Source organism: Danio rerio, chromosome 22 (genome assembly GCF_049306965.1).
Source record: "Danio rerio strain Tuebingen ecotype United States chromosome 22, GRCz12tu, whole genome shotgun sequence".
Lineage (NCBI taxonomy): Eukaryota > Metazoa > Chordata > Actinopteri > Cypriniformes > Danionidae > Danio > Danio rerio.
In genome coordinates, this window is record NC_133197.1 from 13,924,243 (window position 1) to 13,942,500 (window position 18,258).

General features: G+C 36.6%; 1 protein-coding gene across 7 annotated transcripts in view; it reads right to left on the bottom strand.

Annotated features, from left to right (window-relative positions):
* si:ch211-246m6.5 overlaps positions 1 to 18,258 on the bottom strand; it is a 133,452-nt gene that overhangs the window by 78,663 nt on the left and 36,531 nt on the right. For all 7 annotated transcript variants that reach the window (XR_012397812.1, XR_012397811.1, XR_012397813.1 and 4 more), the window contains exons 11-14: positions 17,015 to 17,217; positions 15,555 to 16,495; positions 5,455 to 5,591; positions 353 to 514 (exon numbers count right to left, since the gene is read on the bottom strand). Coding sequence is in view for 1 of the 7 variants with exons in the window: in XM_009296212.4 (XP_009294487.1) it covers positions 353 to 514; positions 5,455 to 5,591; positions 15,555 to 16,495; positions 17,015 to 17,217 (1,443 nt within the window). In the remaining 6 variants the exon portion in view is untranslated. The remainder of the gene's footprint in view (positions 1 to 352; positions 515 to 5,454; positions 5,592 to 15,554; positions 16,496 to 17,014; positions 17,218 to 18,258) is intronic.

Here is an 18,258-nt window from a genome sequence, read left to right on the forward strand (position 1 = left end):
ATTCAGGACGAAAAAGCTCCCCTCTATCTCACGCTTCGATGATTTCGATGTGATATAATATTTTAGAAAGCCCAGGCATGCATCGTTTAGCTAGCCCTCAAACAAGCAGCATAAATTCGAGCTGATTTTAACCATTAAAATCCACAAGTGTGAAGGAGACATTCTGCGTAATTACATTTTTTTTTCAGAGTTCAAAGTTGTGCTTCATCTTTCGATCACAAAAGATGGCCTTCCTTTATCAGACCGATGACATTTTGATTCATTCTGCCGGTGCAAAATAAAAAATGGCAGAGGAAAATCAATCACTGAACTCTCGGACGGATCTCCGTCACTGAGATTGATGGACAGGTACCTTTATCTCCCATCTGGCGTAGGGCTGCTCGCTGGCTGTAAAGTCCATCGTGTCGACGGCCATGTTGGTGATTCGTGGGACGGAGCAATCGACCGCTTTAGAGCTCAGGAAGGACGCTTTGGTTCTGCCTTCCTCTTCAGGGATCCAAACTCCGTTTGCATGCTAAAAAGATCAACAAAAAAGACTTCTGAGAAAAGGGATGGCACATTTAAAACAAGACAGTTAAAGGGATAGTTCACGCAAAACTGAACATTTGTGTTTTTTTTTTTTTTGTTGGACTTCCATAGTATTTGTTTTCCATACAATGGAAGTCAATAGTTACCGGTCTCTAACATTCTTTAAAATATCGTCTTTTGTGTATAACAGAGGAAAGAAACCACTTGAGGGTGAGTAAATAATGAGTTAAGAATAAATTTTTTTACGTGCATGATTACAATTAAATTAGGATGTGATAGGTTGTTTAAAAACGTCAACAGAAATGTTTTTTATTTTATTATTTATAGTTATTTATTTTTGGCAAGTCTTTAAGTCTTGAAAAACATTTCATCCAGTTTAAATTTGTTGTTTACAATTAAACAACAAAAAAAAAAAAAAGACATTTCCCAGCAGGCACACAATGTCGTAAGATGTTAATATTAGGTTAGATTTAGGTTATGACATCAGGTGACCAAAAGTCAATGTCTAGTCAGCGTCTAAGTTATTTTGATTTCCAATAAAAAAGTCAAATGACGTTAATATTTGGTGGATTTTAGGTTTTGTTGGAAAGTGACCAAAATCCAATGTCGAGCCAACATCTTAAATCTTAAACCATCTTAAATATATTAATGTCAAATACTGACATTTATTTGTCAGGTAATGCAACTAAAACGTCTGATAGACATCATGGTGGTAACGTCCACACAACATCAAGCTCTAACATCATTAGATATTGGGATTTGATTGATTCTAGGTTGTGTTGCAAAGGGACCACAGTCTAACGTTGAGCCAACATCTTCAACCAACATCATATTAGTTATGTTTCCATCCACCTATTTTTATGTGCAATTTGCATATGTGCATAAAAAAAAACAGTTGATGGAAACGCCATGATGTGCATAAATTTTGAAAATGCGCATAAAAAAACTTTTGTGCATAACTGAGTAGGATAAACTTTTCATTTGATAAGAAAAGATGGGCATAAACTATAATGGAAATACTTTTACCGCACAAATTTCAGTATGCGCATTAAAAAAGTTTTGTTATAGGAGATCATGTGATGATGAAAATGTGTGTAAGTGGACAAACCAGCAGGCTGAGCACACTGTAAAACATCTGAAATGTTGTTTTGGTCATTCTAAAACGCCTTACCGTTTAAGTATTAGTGTTATTATTTTATTAATGACCTCCAGAATCCAGAGCGCCTGTGCTCCGCATCTCACACCTTCAAACGCTACCGTGCATTTACTGTGTGTCGGGATTGCTTTCTGAGGCTTAAGTCATTTATTAAATCAAGAAAAGATTAAAGCAGCTTCTCCTACTGCAGCAGATTAAGTTTTTACTGTTGATATTTGGCGCCAGTTAATCAGGAAGTGACGATTTTGTTCACTTTGACTCTGCTTTATTTACACGTCTTTTATGCGATATTCCAGTTTTGCACATAAAGTTCATTCGCATTTTTGGATGGAAACATAGCTATTGATGTCAAATACTGACATTTATTTGTCAGGTATGGCAGCCAAAATTCAACATCTGATAGACTTCGTAACGTCCACACAACATCAAGATCTAACATCATTAGATGTTAATATTTAGTTGATTTTAAGTTGTGTTGGAAAGTGACCACAATCCAACATCGAGCCAACATCTTAAACCAACGTCATATTGAAGTCAAATACAGACATTTATTCGTCAGTTATGGCAACCAAAATCCAAAGTCTGATAGACGTTGTAGTGGTAACTTCCACACAACGTCAAGCTTGTAACATTGTTAGACGTTGATATTTGGTTGATTTTAGGTTGGACACTGACATCAACACGATTTTCTTTCCAAACAAAATGCAACGTCCCCACAACATTGGAATACAACGTTAATCTGATGGCATATTGACGTTCTGTGCCTGCTGGATTGGTTTATTTATATTATAGGTGGGCATAGATTAATATTTTTAAAAGTTAGATTAATCTTGGAATTAATCTAGATTAATCTAGATTAAAATGACTTGTTTGAATTCTGCCGAAGGCATTCAGAATATGTGTGCTACCCAAAAAATAAGTCTTTGAGAACGGGTTTCTCAAGCCAGGTGGCGCATTAGACCAGGAGCTTATCTCCTGTTTCCAAAATGCATCACAAATATTAGTAGCATTATTAAAGTAAACACCGCAATCAAACTATTACCGTCATGTAGGACTTTTCACCATATTTTCCAAAAAGATCCACACAGCAAACACACGGCTGTCAATGAAGGACCACACGCACACAGACACACAGACGCACACACACACACACATCGCGAAATGCAGATTTTTTTTTTTTTTTTTTTTTTTCATTTGGGCTTTATTAAATTCCACAACACTCTCACCAGTCCTTACTCTTTGTGTCTAATACCCCAGTTAGCGGGCATGAATGAAATGTTCGTGAGTTAAAGTGAAACTGCCAAACTGCAGTTAAAGTCAGGCATCCTGCTGATTTGCTTCAGAAGGGCACTTTTTTGTCAGACGGCTCACCGGTCAAGTATACATCCGCGCTAAAATATATAGGTGAAAGTCATCATAGCTTGCGTAGAACACACCCAGCTCCCAACCCAACTTTGAGAATAGATTAACAGCGATAATTCCTCCACTTTTACTCTTACACAACATTTTCTTATGAAAATAGGATAAAGTACAAAACCATATGGAACTTTTTTGTCTTTCTAAAGAGACAGTACACTTTTTAAAAATAATCACTTCTAACAAAACTAATAAACTTGAATATATTAAATATGATGAAAATGAAGAAAAATTTACCGTTGCCGTCATATTTTTATCATGAAAGGTAAACATACCCTAGTAGTTCTTGAATAGAGCGAGTGAAAGTCAAACTTTTTCTTTATATTCGACAAGAGTTTATCAGAAGTTATGCTAAAACTTTAAGGCATGCATCATATAAGCTAGAGTTGTTCCAGTCTGTTTGAGGTAAAACTGTAAATTAGAGCAATCTTCACCTCTGGTCCTTCCTTCTTTAAGAGAAACAGAAACAGCAAGAATAATGAATGTCAAACCAATTTACTCAAATGAAATGACCCCACACAGCAAGCTAGATGCCTTCTGGGAGAAGACGGCGGGAAAAGAAGGGGGCGTTTCGGAAATATTCAAGCAAGAATTCAAATGAGAGGAAAGCAGACAGATTTACATGTCAGGCTGCTTGGTGAATTTAAAGAGAGTCTTCTTCTGTTGAATTATGTCTGGTTTCTAACTGTCATGTTTTGTGTCCCAAAGCTGTATCTGAAAAACCAAATTACAATTTTAATTTTAAAATTAATAATCATAATCAGGGGAATAAAATATGTTCCTTTGGCTTATTTAAAACAACTGGGAAGACCCTAATAAATTCATAAGTTCATAAGTACGAAGACATCTTAAATCATTCAATCAATTCCAAAACTAAAACTTTCAAGCAAAACTGACATTTTAATAAAAGAACCAGCGGTCGACAAAAATCCGGCAATAATTACCAGCACATTTTGTGTGTTTTGCATGTTGTTTACCATGCTGTTTTCTTGGTATGTGCTCTGCTGTGTGATTGATTACTGTGTTTATTGCTTTCTTTATCTCATCACACGTCCCTTATGTCTATCCTCGCATTCTTCTAATTAAATATACAAACAGATGGCAAACAGGTATTAAAAAAGCCTGGGAAAAAATCATAAATGCTCTTTAATGAAATATTAAGGAAGGCTGGACTAGAAGAGTACAAAGTGAGCTCTGCTATTATAGTAAACCCAAAAGGAAATCGAAATAAGTTGCAACTAAAGATTACATTCTTACATCTTTTTTTATTCATATGGAATATGACTATTTTTTACATTATTACTCTTTTAATTATTTCAATATACACCCTACTGAAATACAAAATAATTTAGTTTTTTATATATTTAATATATTTTATATAATAATTATTGTTAATTATTATAATTATAAATGTTATATATAATATGTTAATAAACTAAATTATTATATTTTTTAATAATTAAATTATAGTTTATTATAGTTTATTTAGTTAATTAATAATATTAGTTTAATATTAATAATATTAATATTAGTATTGTATTATTTAAAAAATAACTACGATTTAATAGTTAATATATTAGATAATACATTTTGGATACATTCATATATTAAATGTTTCAAAGAATATATAAATTAACAACTATTTACACTTTTACATTTTTTATTTTATTTTAAAAATAGTACAAAAGACTTCTAAAAAAATCAAACTTATGGGGGCTAAAAGTATTGACCTTTAAAATGACTCAAAGACCTTTTTGCTAATTGCTTTTATTGCAGCCAAACCAAAAGAAAAAGAAAAAAAAACTTTCTCCAGAAGAAAATATATTATACAAAATACTGCAAAAATTCCTTTGTTCCAATAAACATCTATTTCTAAATATTTTTAAAAAATGCTAAAAATTTCCCCGGAGGGCTAATACTTTTGCCTTCAACTGTATAAATTAAATATTTAAACTAAATTATAATTTTTAAATGTATTAAAAATGTATAATATATATATATAAATACCACTCTGTGCTCCAACATTAAGCATGTCAAAATAAGACTATTATGTAATTCTTTATCTACTTTCAATCTTTTATAACCTGTTTTAACACATTTTAATCTGTTTTAATCATTTTTATTACTGGTTTTAATTTGTTTTGTTTTTATTTTCTTATAAAATTACTTGTCTTATGTAAATGTAAGTTCCTGTTTATGTAAAGCACTTTGAATTGCCACTTTGTATGAAATATGCTATAACAACAAACTTGCCTTGCCTTTTATAAATTACCAAATAATTATTATTTTAGGGATTCATTACATTATTATTAACATATATAAATATGAAATGTATCCATTTTATTGAGTCTCACCTTCAGTCTTATAACAAGACAAGCAAGGTCGGAGGAGTCGATGAAACCCAGTCCAAAAACTCTCACGCTGTCACAGTCGAACTCACGGACGTCACACAAACCGCCATTCTCCAGATCAGTGACTTCTACTGGCTGACCTAAAAACAAACAAACACACAAATTCATACTATAGAACAAAATTTCAACTTTAGCTTCAGAAAAGCATTATTAATAACAGCACTACTCAGACCCTCAAGGAATTCTATCATTGGTAAATTTAACGCAAACTCAAGCAAATGGTACAAATGTTTGTAGATTTCACGATTTTTTATAATAACTTAGCATTTATTTTCAAACAATTACAAATTGGACGACTTATTATTTATTTGTTAAAAATGACAAAATAGACAACTTTGTATGTCTTTTTCAAACAAAACTGATGACTAAGCATCTATTAAACAATTACAAAACGGATGACTTATTTATTTCCCAACTATTACAAAACAGACAACTTGCCATTTATTTTCAAGCAATTACAAAATGGACAACTTAACATTTATTTTCTAACAATTGCAAAATAGATGATTCAGCATTTATTTTCAAACAATTACATAGATTAATAGATTTCCATTCATACGCATGCGAATGCGACTCACTGGAAGCGCAAGCTCATGCGACAAGTTTCGCAGTTCACTGTGTTGGAAAGTTCAAGCTTGGTGAGCTCTGATCTGCAAAACTGATCACGAAACTGCGTGAGACCAATCGAAGATCAAAACATGACCTCAGTGAACTGAAATTTAAAATATTGACCATTGCTCGCTTTTTTAAATCATCTTGTTTCATCTATCATCTCGTCTAATTATCTTGCTTAATCCCGCCCCTTTTCGCAGCACCATACAACAGAATTTTGCATGTTCAAAGTCTAGTTTGATCGCAACACTAGCATTTAATTTCAAACAATTACACAATGAACAACTTTATTATTTATTTTCAAACAATTACAAAATGGACGACTTGGCATTTATTAACAATAATTACAAAATGGAAGACTTTATTACATATTTTCATACAATTACAAAATGGATGACATGGCATTTATTTTCAAACAATTACAAAATGGATGACTATTATTAGTTTTCAAACAATTACAAAATGGACGATTTGGCATTTATTTTCAAACAATTACAAAATGGATGACTTTATTATTTATTTTCAAACAATTTCAAAATGGACGGACGACATGGCATTTTTTTTCAAACAATTACAAAATGGACGACTTTATTAATTGTTTTCAAGCAATTACAATATGGACAACTTTATTATTTATTTTCAAACAATTACAAAATGGACAACTTCATTATTTATTTTCAAACAAGTGGTAAAATTCTTAAATATGATACAGCAGACCTAAGGAGTAAATACTACTTTCTCTCTGTTTCTCTTAGTGTTTTGTTTATATAAATTACAGAGATCAATGTTTCTCTGGGTCTCATAGTTTTATGATAATTTAAGAAGTGTATTTTTGTGTATATTTCATACCAAAACAATAAAATAAAAGCAAAATCTGCAAAAACTTGATGCAAAGTAAGTCATTTTAATTGTGAAATTCGTTATTTTTTTTTTTTTAATGAAATCCTGGAGGGGCTGATTGGTTGCCTCTATGAGGCGTGGTCTATCAATGGGGTGGAGTCTGTGAGTGGACATGGCTAGCAACCTCATATAAATGCACACACTCATGCATTTTTGAAGTAATACAGTAGTTTTGATCAGGATCACAAGGTCAAAACCAATGCACTGCTTTGACATTCAACTCAACATCCTCACAAAACACCCACAGAGACAAACAAGTCCACAAAAAAAAAAAACAAACAAAAAAAAACTGACGGACTGCAGTCAACTCATTCTTGATTCATGGAAATGGCACTACAGGAGTCTTGTTAAACCCAGAAACTCCATTGTAAATTCAAGTGCAGTATTTAATAATGTTGAAAAAGCCTCGTCCTTCGCAAAAAACCAACGGTGAATAAAGTTTACGAGACTCAAATGGAAAAGATAGAGACAAACCAAAGTCATTTCAAGATGCATTGACACTAAAAAAACAAACAAAACAACACAATCCCGGCTTTAAGCTATACAAGATTCAGACTGCCGGAATCTGACCTTGCCAGTCTGCATTAAAATAGGCAAAGGATTCATAAGGCAAACATTACGGCATAATTAGAGCCTGGAAATACAACGTTCTCCATAACCGAGGCTCTTGAATAATGCAAACGAGTAAATACAAGCTTGTTTCCACCTCTCTCAGGCCTTATAAAACACAGCATTTAATATAGTTCCAGCGACTCCAGAAATGACTGTAGCGCGGGAGCATTACGCTTGATTAATGCCATTATCGCTCCCATCTTGGCTCATTTCAAATCAGTGTTTTTATTACCAGAGCGTAACCTTCCGCAGGGTGGAAGACTATTTAAATCACATATCCGAGACGCAAAGCAATGTGGATGTGCTGGGACAGTTTTCTAAACTAAGGCAAAAGTGTGTATCTACAAAAAAACAAAAAGAGGAGGAGGGAGAAGGAAAGAAAAGATATCAGAGAAAACGGTCCTCGGAGGAGAACAATTAAGTACAGAGTGAGTGTTAATGCATTTTAGCCTCATCAAAGAACTTTCTCCAGATGGTCTCATTTTGTGGAATTTTGCACTTGGTATGAATGATAATTTAATAATTAGAAAAACAAAATCACCCCCTTGATGCTGTTTAGAAGATATATACTAGGATCAGAGAGAATATTAAAAGATTTGTGTGAGTCATGTAATGTAGATATCAAATTTTGATATAAAAAATAACTTAATATTTTAAAACAGTAATAAAACATATAGTGCGTGCACATTGGCAAGTTTTTATGGAAATATCTGCACACAGCCAATTGAAGTAAATAATTTCTAAAATGTATAATTCTGAAACTATTAAAACTGAAGATGATGCATTATCTTGCAATCCCAGTTGTAAGAGCAAGAATTAATAACTTGACTTCTAGTTGATCATTTGAAAAAAGTGGCAGAAGGTAAATTTTTCTGATGAATCATCTGTTGAACTGTATCCCAGTCATACTGCAGAAGACTTAATGGAAGCCGCATGGACCCAAGATTCTCATAGAAATCAGTCAGGTTTGGTGAAGGAAAAATCATGGTTTGGGGTTACATTCAATGTAGGGGCTTGCAAGAGATCTGTAGTGGATGGCAACATCAACAGCATGAGATATCAAGACATTTGTGCTGCCCATTACATTACAAGCCACAGGAGAGGGCAAATCCTTTGGCAGGATAGCGCTCCTACTCATACTTCAGCCTCTACATTAAAGCTCCTGAAAACAAAGAAGGTCAAAGTGCTCCAGAAATGGCCAGCCCAGTCACCAGACTTGAGCATATCTGAGGTAAAATGGAGGAGGCACTGAAGATGAACCCAAAGATTCTTTATGAGCTCTGGGAGTCCTGCAAGAATGCTTTCTTTGCCATTGCAGATGACTTTATTAATAAGTTATTTGAGTCATTGCAGAGATATATGGATGCAGTCCTCCAAGCTTACAGGAGTCATACACAATATTAATTCGTTTACCACTGCACTATGACTTTATATTCTGTACTTGCCATTATTTCTGTTAAGTGACTTAGACTTTTGTCTAAGCAAAGTCAGACCTTTTGTCTAAGCAAATTAAATAATTAAAAATCAAGGCATGATCATATTTTATTTTGGTAAAATAAGAGTGATCTAGAGGCTTTTGCCTTTTATATAAAATTAACTAGAAGTCAAGTTATTATTTGTTGTTCCTAACACTTGAATAGGCGAAAAAACTTTTGTCAGGTAGTGTGTATATATACAACTTTTCTAAATATGTAATAACAAATGAAATCACAAAGTAAACATTAGAAAATAAAGATATTATTTTATGTATAATAGTTATGTGTATTTGTTTAGTACCTCTACGAACAAATTTATAACCTACCATAAACATTTTTAGGCTTAATCCTTGATAAAAAAATAAAGAAAATAAATGCATTATTATCCAATAAAACTTTTAAAATCATTGTGTAATTCCTGTTAACATACAGGCCATAGAATGATACGTGTGAATATGAGAGTCTATACACAATAAGAATGATATATAATTAAAAAAAAAATTTAAATATCATTGACAGTTGAACCAAGAACCATTAGAAACTGCAAAGACATTAAAAACAAGAACAACAGCAGCAAAAACAAACAAACAAACAAACAAACAAACAAACAAACAAACAAACAAACAAAAAAATGCATTATCCTTAATAGTGGACAACCTTGCTAAATTTCCAGCTCAGCAAAGTCAGAAAGGTGATTTTCAGCCTTTTCCTTTGATTCACTCTGTAACAAAGCTCCAAAAATGCAGATCTGAACCAGACAAGCCTCCAGCACTGACGCAGTGTACACACACAAACACAGACACACACACATTCACACATTGTCCCTGACCGGCCTGGAAGGGAGCGTGAGAGATATTCAGGAGTTTTTAATCTCTGCCACAAGGGCGAACGCTTGTGCTTTGTGTTTGAAGAGAAATGATAAATGAGGAGCGATCAGATGACTCACTCAACCTGCTGTGAACAAAATAAATAAATAATAAAAATAAAAATGAGTCAGAGATGAATCTAAGCGGAGTCCTTTCTACAAAGTGTGACCCCTGCCTTATGGCTGAATATCACAACCGAAAGAAGACAGAAAGTAAGGTTTTCCGGATTGTTCCACGATTGAAAGAAACCCAGATATGCACAGGTGTTGAATCTGCTCTGATTGCTTGTTCTATAGACTTGATTTTCACTCTACTCCTCTTTATTTTTCATATTTCCAGTCTCATTGAGAGCCGCAAATGATTTCCAGAACATCCTTCACATTGGCAGTAATAGCATAAAATGTACCGCCAGACTAAGAGGAAGCAGTTTTATAGTCTGTGAGAAAATGAAATTGAATCCTTTTAGTTTTTTTCACCCAATTTATCAAGTTCAAGGTGAATCTAATGAACACACACCCTAAAAATGTACGCAGTATACACCATTCTTATACTATAAGCATAATTGTCATTATTTGCTTGTACTAGTGTATTTTCAAACCTTTATGGTGTTATTTAGCTTTTTATAAAGCTTAAAGTCATTCATTCAATTTTGTCCGCTTTTCCAGGGCTGGGTCACAGGGGCAGCAGTCTTAGGAGAGAACCCGAGGCTTCCCTCTCCCCAGACACTTCCTCCAGCTCCTCCAGGGGGATCCTAAGGTGTTCCCAGGTCAGCTGAGAGACATAGTCCCTCCAACGTGTCCTTGGTCTTCACCAAGGCCTCCTCCCGGTGGGACATGCCTGGAACACCTCACTAGGTAGGTGTCCAAAAGGCATCCAAAACAGATGCCCAAGCCACCTCAGCTGATTTCTCTGTGGACTTTTCTGTGGAAGAACAGCAGCCCTACTCCGAGCTCTTCACCCTATCTATGAAGGTGTGCCCTGCCACCCTGCGAAGGAAACTCATTTCGGCCACTTCTATCCAAAATCTTGTCCTTTCCATAGGTGAGAGTAGAAACATAGATGAATAGATGACCGGTGAATCGAGAGCTTTGCCTTTCGGCTCAGCTTCTTCCAAAATTATTCATATATAATTGTATTTTAGCATCACATAATTGTGGATGGCGAAGCAGTGGTGCAGTAGGTAGTGCTGTCGCCTCACAGCAAGAAGGTCGTTGGGACGCTGGTTCGAACCTCGGCTCAGTTGGCGTTTCTGTGTGGAGTTTGCATGTTCTCCCTGCGTTCGCGTGGGTTTCCTCCGGGTGCTCCGGTTTCCCCCACAGTCCAAAGATATGCGGTATAGGTGAATTGGATATGCTAAATTGTCCGTAGTGTATGAGTGTGTGTGTGAATTAGTGTATGTGAATGTTTCCTAGAGATGGGTTGCGGCTGGAAGGGCATCCGCTGCGTAAAAACTAGCTGGATAAGTTGGGGGTTCATTCCGCTGTGGCGACCCCAGATTAATAAAGGGACTAAGCAGACAAGAAAATGAATGAATGAATTATTAAAACATTTTCTTTTTTTTTATTTTAAATGAGATGCTAATGGTCTAATCTGATTCCATGATTAATGCTAAGCTAAGCTAAAAGTGCTCCCACCAGACCAAGAGGTTAGCTGAATGGATTGAAATGGTAACTGTTTATTCTTAAGAGAGTTGTAAAATAAGCCTATATCTCACTCCTATGTTTCCCAGAGATGGGTTGCGGTTGGAAGGGCATCCGCTGCTTAAAACTTGCTGGATAAATTGGCGGTTCATTCCGTTGTGGCGACCCCGGATTAATAAAGGGTCTAAGCCGACAAGAAAATGAATGAATGAATGAATGAATAATTGTGGATGACTTTAGACTGAACATGTAATACAGAAGCACGCGTGCTTTTCACATAAATGTACAGCTAAAATGCATAAAACATTTAGCAAATGTTTTTTAATTAAACCTGTGTAGATTAATTGTAGTCTTAAATTTCGGCTGTCCAATCATTTAATGAGAAATGCACAATGGCGGTTCATTCATCAATCTAAAAAGGTAAGGTCACAATAAGGACAATGCATTATGGGATTTGCTGTGCTCCCCCTTGGCTAGCATGTTACAGACAAAAAGAGGGTAGTATATTAGCATGCTATAAATCATTGGACCAAATGTGAGCACAAACAAAGTGCAGCCCAACAAAAATCCCCATTTGACTGGATGAAGCTATAAAAACAGTTTATTTAACATATCCTAGAAGTTTGGTTGTTTAATCAAATAATGAGCAATGGACATGTTTGTGTACAATCATCAATCCAAAAAGGTAGGTCATGCCGACCACAATCCTTTGTGAGACTTAGGGTGCTTTCACATCTGTAGTTCGCTTCATTTGGTCCGGACCAAGGGTAATAAATGATACATTGTTGCATCTTCTGCCGTCTTTGGGTCGTTTTCACACCACATGCTGGCTTTGGTCTGAACCAGTTTAAACATACCAAAATGCAGTCATCTGACAAAATCCACATCTCTCATTGGCCAGATGTTGTTGAACATATTTCCTCAACTGCTTATTGATATGTCAGAATTCACGTGCGGGAAAATGCCAGTGACTTCCCAGCAGTTAAACAAAACCTTTTACTCTGGATGGACAACTGCGCTGGCTGATTGTATCCCTGCTTTAGACAGACTATACATTACGAAAATGAAGCGCGGCCGCGGCTGGAAAACAGTGTTTAATGCATCGTTAGTTACTTCAGAAGGAGACGTGAATTAATTTAGCTAAACTGTGACATTGTCATCTTGCGTAAATATTACCAACGATCCATCAGGTAATGTTTTCCCCTCTCTCTCTCTGTTGGTAAAGCGCTGTCAACAAATATTTTTCCTCCATATCCCATAATGCACAGTGCATCGGCCTACGGCAGCTAAATTAGTCCAAAACGCGCAGTACTTTTTGCGTTTGGACCTGTTTTAGTACGGATCATATTCTCACCACAAACGAACCGCTCCAGGGTTCGTTTGAAAGCATACCGAGACCACCTCTTCAAGCAGGTCTCGGTACGCTTATTTGGTCCTCTTTTGGTGCGCACTCAAGTACGATTGCTGCATTCTCACCTGCCCAAACGAACCATACCAAAAAAGGAAACGAACTCTAGTGCGATTCAATCGAACTAAATAAGGCAGGTGTGAAAGCACCCTTATATGCTCTCCCGAATACTCTATACTCTGGTTGATGTAGCAGAAATAAGAGTAATATGTTGGCATACTACAAATCACAAGGCAAAAATCTGAGCACAAACCCAAATTGTATTTCAGCAAATATCCCCATTTGATAGGATGAAGTGCAAATAAAGTCAACCCAAAACGATTAAGCATAAATGTGTCATAGGCTTCTGGAAAAAAAAAAAAAAAAACGAAACTAATGGATGGCGTTCCCAGATGTGGAAGAGGCATCATCCGATGATCAGTTGGGCAATTAAGCAGATTTATCTAGCCGTCCTCCCTGTGCTACCTTGCACGTTGATCCTTGCGTGGTTACCATAAATCAGAGCCCGCTCTCCGAGAGGTTAAAAAACGTCAGTCTGTGATAAACAGCCCTCTCTAGCGGACCTAATCTGCTTGCTAATTTGTGTTAAAACTCCCATTTCGTCACTGAGGCAGCCCCAGGGAACATGCAAAAAAACGTCGAGGGAGATAAAGGCTTAGTGAAGATCCCAATGTTAATCAGTGAGCCAGTATGGGCGCCTGGCGCTGAGCCAGGCGTTAGCATACCTGCATAACAATATCTCATTTATATGAAGGTTGGCTAGGAAAGATAAAGGCACTTCTGAGCCTTGCCGCTATTGCCAAAAACAATCAGAAGATAAACATGCTCAGTGACTTTGCCGCTTCGAAAGAAGTTCCATACAACAATTCAAATAATTCATATAATCAATAAAAAACACACTCGCACAAATGTGCGCCATCTGCGGATTCTTTTGAAGACCTGCTTGGGGGAGAAGGAAATTATTTCTTTTGCACAGTGTAAATACAAAGAATGCAGAACAACAGCATCCAAAGCAAATATAATTAAAAGGAACTGAAAACAAACAACAAGACACATACATGCTTGATGAAAAGCGTTGGCTCAGGAAAAACAAAATCATCTAATGCCATAGAAATGCTCTGGCAACTTGGCCACCATCTGGTAATAGCAGCTGTAGTGAAGACTGTACTTGTGCCAGTGCAAAAGATTTTAATTACACACATTTGGCCAAAAGAGCAGTGAAAGGATTGACCCACAGATATCCAACAGGACACATCACAGGACACTAGATAGTTGTCTACTTAAAAAAACAATGCTTCTAAATGCGATGATAAATTGCTATAAATCAGCTGCTATTTCTTCAGTGTGCTGATTTTGTTTCGCTTATGTACTATAGAGTATCATTTGTTAACCACTTTCTGTAAGAATTCTGGAGACATTCCACCTACTTTATCTGCAGGAACAAGATGTGAAATTGGAAGGATTTGCTAAAGGAAACTTCTTCCGAGAGATGCAGAGAGATAATGGCCCTAATGATCTTATCAGAGTCTCCTCCCAAGTTTACACTAAAGTTAGAGTCTCACAAACTGTGGCCAGATCTAACCAGATTCTAAAGTCTCCAATCTAGAGACCAAATTATCTAAGACAAATTACATTACAATTATATTTAGTACTTAGCAGATGCTTTTAACCACAGCAACTCACATACACACCACTGCCTGGGGTGCAGTTGGGGTTTTGGTGCCTTTCTCTAAGGACTCACCTCAACAATGGTACAGTACTGAGAGCGGAAGAGAGTGCTGGTTATTCACTCAGCCCACCTACAACCCCCACCGGTCCTGGGACTTGAACCTGCAACCTTTGGATCACAAGTCTATCTCTCTAACTATTAGGCCAAAGCAGGAGAAACACCTTAAAGTTGATGCTGAATTGAATTGAATACCAATACATATCCTTTAGGAAAAATCCATCAAGTCCAGTAAGAGTGAGAACATATGTAGATTTCCCCAAGGCCTCTTGAACAAAACCTCAAAGATAACTTTGATGCACAATAGCAGTCCCAACTCAGATATTACAACCTTACAGGTATGGCATGTCACACAAAGCATGTTTTAGCACTCTATTTTACCAGTTTGTCAACACGCATCTCAATAGTTTCTCATGTCATGAGAAACTTAACAGTAAATGCTTAAGAGAAGCAAAAACAACCAAGTCAACTGAGATATGAATAAACAACCTCTGATCAATTAAACCCCATTTAGACCACAAATCCTTTAAAAGACTCTTCCATGTCCAGTGAGAGTGAGAACATATGTAGATTTCCCCAGGCCACCAAAACAAAACCTCAAAGACAACTTTGATCCTCAACTGCGGTCCCTACCTTAAATTTCACAACCCCCTGCAGGCATGTCATACAAAAAACATGTTGTAGTACCCATATGGATGCTTAATGATCACATTTTTACCATACATTTTGCCAAGAGGGGTGTCTGATAATCTAGGGCAATTACATTTGAAGCAACAGATGGATAGATATCAAAAAATCACTTACTGATTGTGAGACTGCAGTCGTAAAAGCTGTAGCCTGGATAACACTGACATCCCCACTCTACACATTGCCCGTTCCCATTACAAAAGTTCGGACAACGCAGGGCCATTGCAATATCTGCCAAAGATTTGGAAGCTTCTTGAGAACTCTGGCTCCGGTTCTCCAGCCATTTTCGCTCACATTCGTTTTCCAGGAAGGGCACGAGTGCGTCCTCCCAAGCCAAATCATCTTTCAACTGAAGATCCAGGATGCAGAGATCCACAGCTTCTTCCAGGCGCCGACCCAGCAGACTCTTACATACCGTGCCCACGGTTGAGTTGGCCAAGGTCGATTGGCAGACCTCCAAAGCTTTGGCAGAAGTGAGACCGCTAGGTGTCGGCCAGGAAGGGTGGGCAGCTGGACGGCTGGAAGAGCGGTGGTCATCTGGAAAGAAGTAGGCGAAACTTTCGAGGTCAGTCTGGCTTAGAGCCTGGAAGGTGTAAACAGGCTGAAAGTCAAGGGTTTGTCTCTTTAGCCTTGGTGAGGGTACCTTAGATTCATTCAAGTGAGGATTGTGAACTTTAAATAATGAGTCCAATTCCAATTCCCTGACAGAGAGAGAGTTGTCTGCCAAACCACTGGACAACTGAGACTTCAGTTTAGCACCTTTCATCTTGGTTAACTCTGATGCTTTAGCCAAAGCCTCCCGCTTCTGGACGTTACGGGTGGAGAAGGGTTTAACAGCATACTCAGCAGTGGCGTCTTTGAAGGGGAACAGGGACGTGTAATCTGTGTTGTCGTAAGATAGGCAGCGAGAGACAGGAGGTGGGTTTAATAGGCCTTCTGAGGCGCGTGTTGAATGGAGGGACAGGCTGTATCCCTTTTGACAAGCACAGAAATTCCACTTTATCTCCTCATCCACGGCAGGTGGCGTGCTGTCAAACAGGCTCTCCCCAGGCGCGATCCTGACACGGAGAAATAAAACAAAAATATGACTGTCTCAAATCAGCCTTTGAATTAAGCCCTCAAGCACTGCGTCAAGAGAGGATTTAGAGTTCGAGAAAGGTTAGCCCATTAGATTAGAGATTTTCCCCAGCTTTAATTATATTTGACATTAAAACGAGCAAATCAAGGTTAAATGGTGATGCAAACTCTCAGCTGAAACTGAGCCGGTGTAACAAGTCTCCTAACTACTACAGCTTGTTTGACATCTTTGGAAAGTTTTTTTGAGCTTGGAAACTTTCTGTACATATATCTGCGTATATTTATGTCTTCTAAATCTTTCATAGTTCTTACAGCTTCAAATTTCTGACATCACTTAAATCCGCAGGTATACCTTCAAGGACCTTAGTGGCCCCTTCAAGACAGTTCTAGTTCTGACGAGATTTATTACCCGACCTGAACTCAACAGATCAATTATGTACCATATATTGCTTCTAGTGAAAATATAGACTATTTGGAGGTTGAAAAAAAACATCTCTCACCTCCAGCCTTCAATGAATTCCACTAGGTCTTTGTCACGAGAGCTTGTGCCTGCAGGATGATGGAGGTCATTGTGGCTGTTCCGGTCAAATAACCCGCACAGGCCTCTGGTGGCATTAAAGTCCTGACTTGGAGCCCTGACGGACAGACTCATTCCCCAATCGCTGACGTCTGCTCTCACAAACGCACCTGAGGCAAAAACCATCTGTGGGGGTCAAACAAAAATCATCCAAATTATTTCATATCCAATTATAGATATTAAAGAAAACTACAAATACATTTAAACTGACCTTTAAATATGAATGGTAGGTGTTTATTGTCAAAGTACAATATATTACAGATTTTTTTTCCATGTACCATATTAAAAATCCTTTTTATTTACATTTACATTTATATTTTATACACACTCACACACATATAAAGTTCCACTTCCTTTTCACGAATGTAAAGGAGAATTACATCATTTAATCTAGCGTTTGATACAACTTCAATCATAAACTAAATGCACATTAGTTAGTAAAAGATCCCGTTTCCCTACCACCTGGCTGTGAGGATATTAGTGGCAATTTGTCAGGAGACTACAACAAAATATTACAAATCTTGATTAATTTAGCCATCACAAAACACTTGCTCATTCAAACTGTCTCACAATGCAACAATGACAACATCTGCTGCACTGACAGACCGATGGTCTGTGGAGACCGAGCACTTTAAAATCCTTTTGCAGAAAAAAAATATCAGTCGCTTGGATGAGATCCGTATTTACTTTTCAGGCAATTTTGCAGAGAAATTGAAAATCTGCCTGTCTTAAACTTGAACTGTATACATTTCACAGTGAGCGTGTCTGGGATTTCCTGCGTTTGCATGTAAATGAGATATCACACAGTCTATTGTCTATTGACTATTACTTCTAATCCATGCTATACTATGAGTTTCAAAACTTTTTCATTCAAAAGTGAAACTTTATTTTCTTGATTTGATTGTTTTTGCTGCTGCATAAGTACATATTTCTTATATTTATATAAGAAAAATCATATATTATATATATATATATATATATATATATATATATATATATATATATATATATATATATATATATATATATATATATATATATATATATATATATATATATGAGCAATATCACACGAGTAGCAGTGCGCCCACCAGTGCCGATATACAGCCATATCGCACTGCTACGAGTGTGATATTGCGTTTATACAACAGTTTGCCGGCATAATTG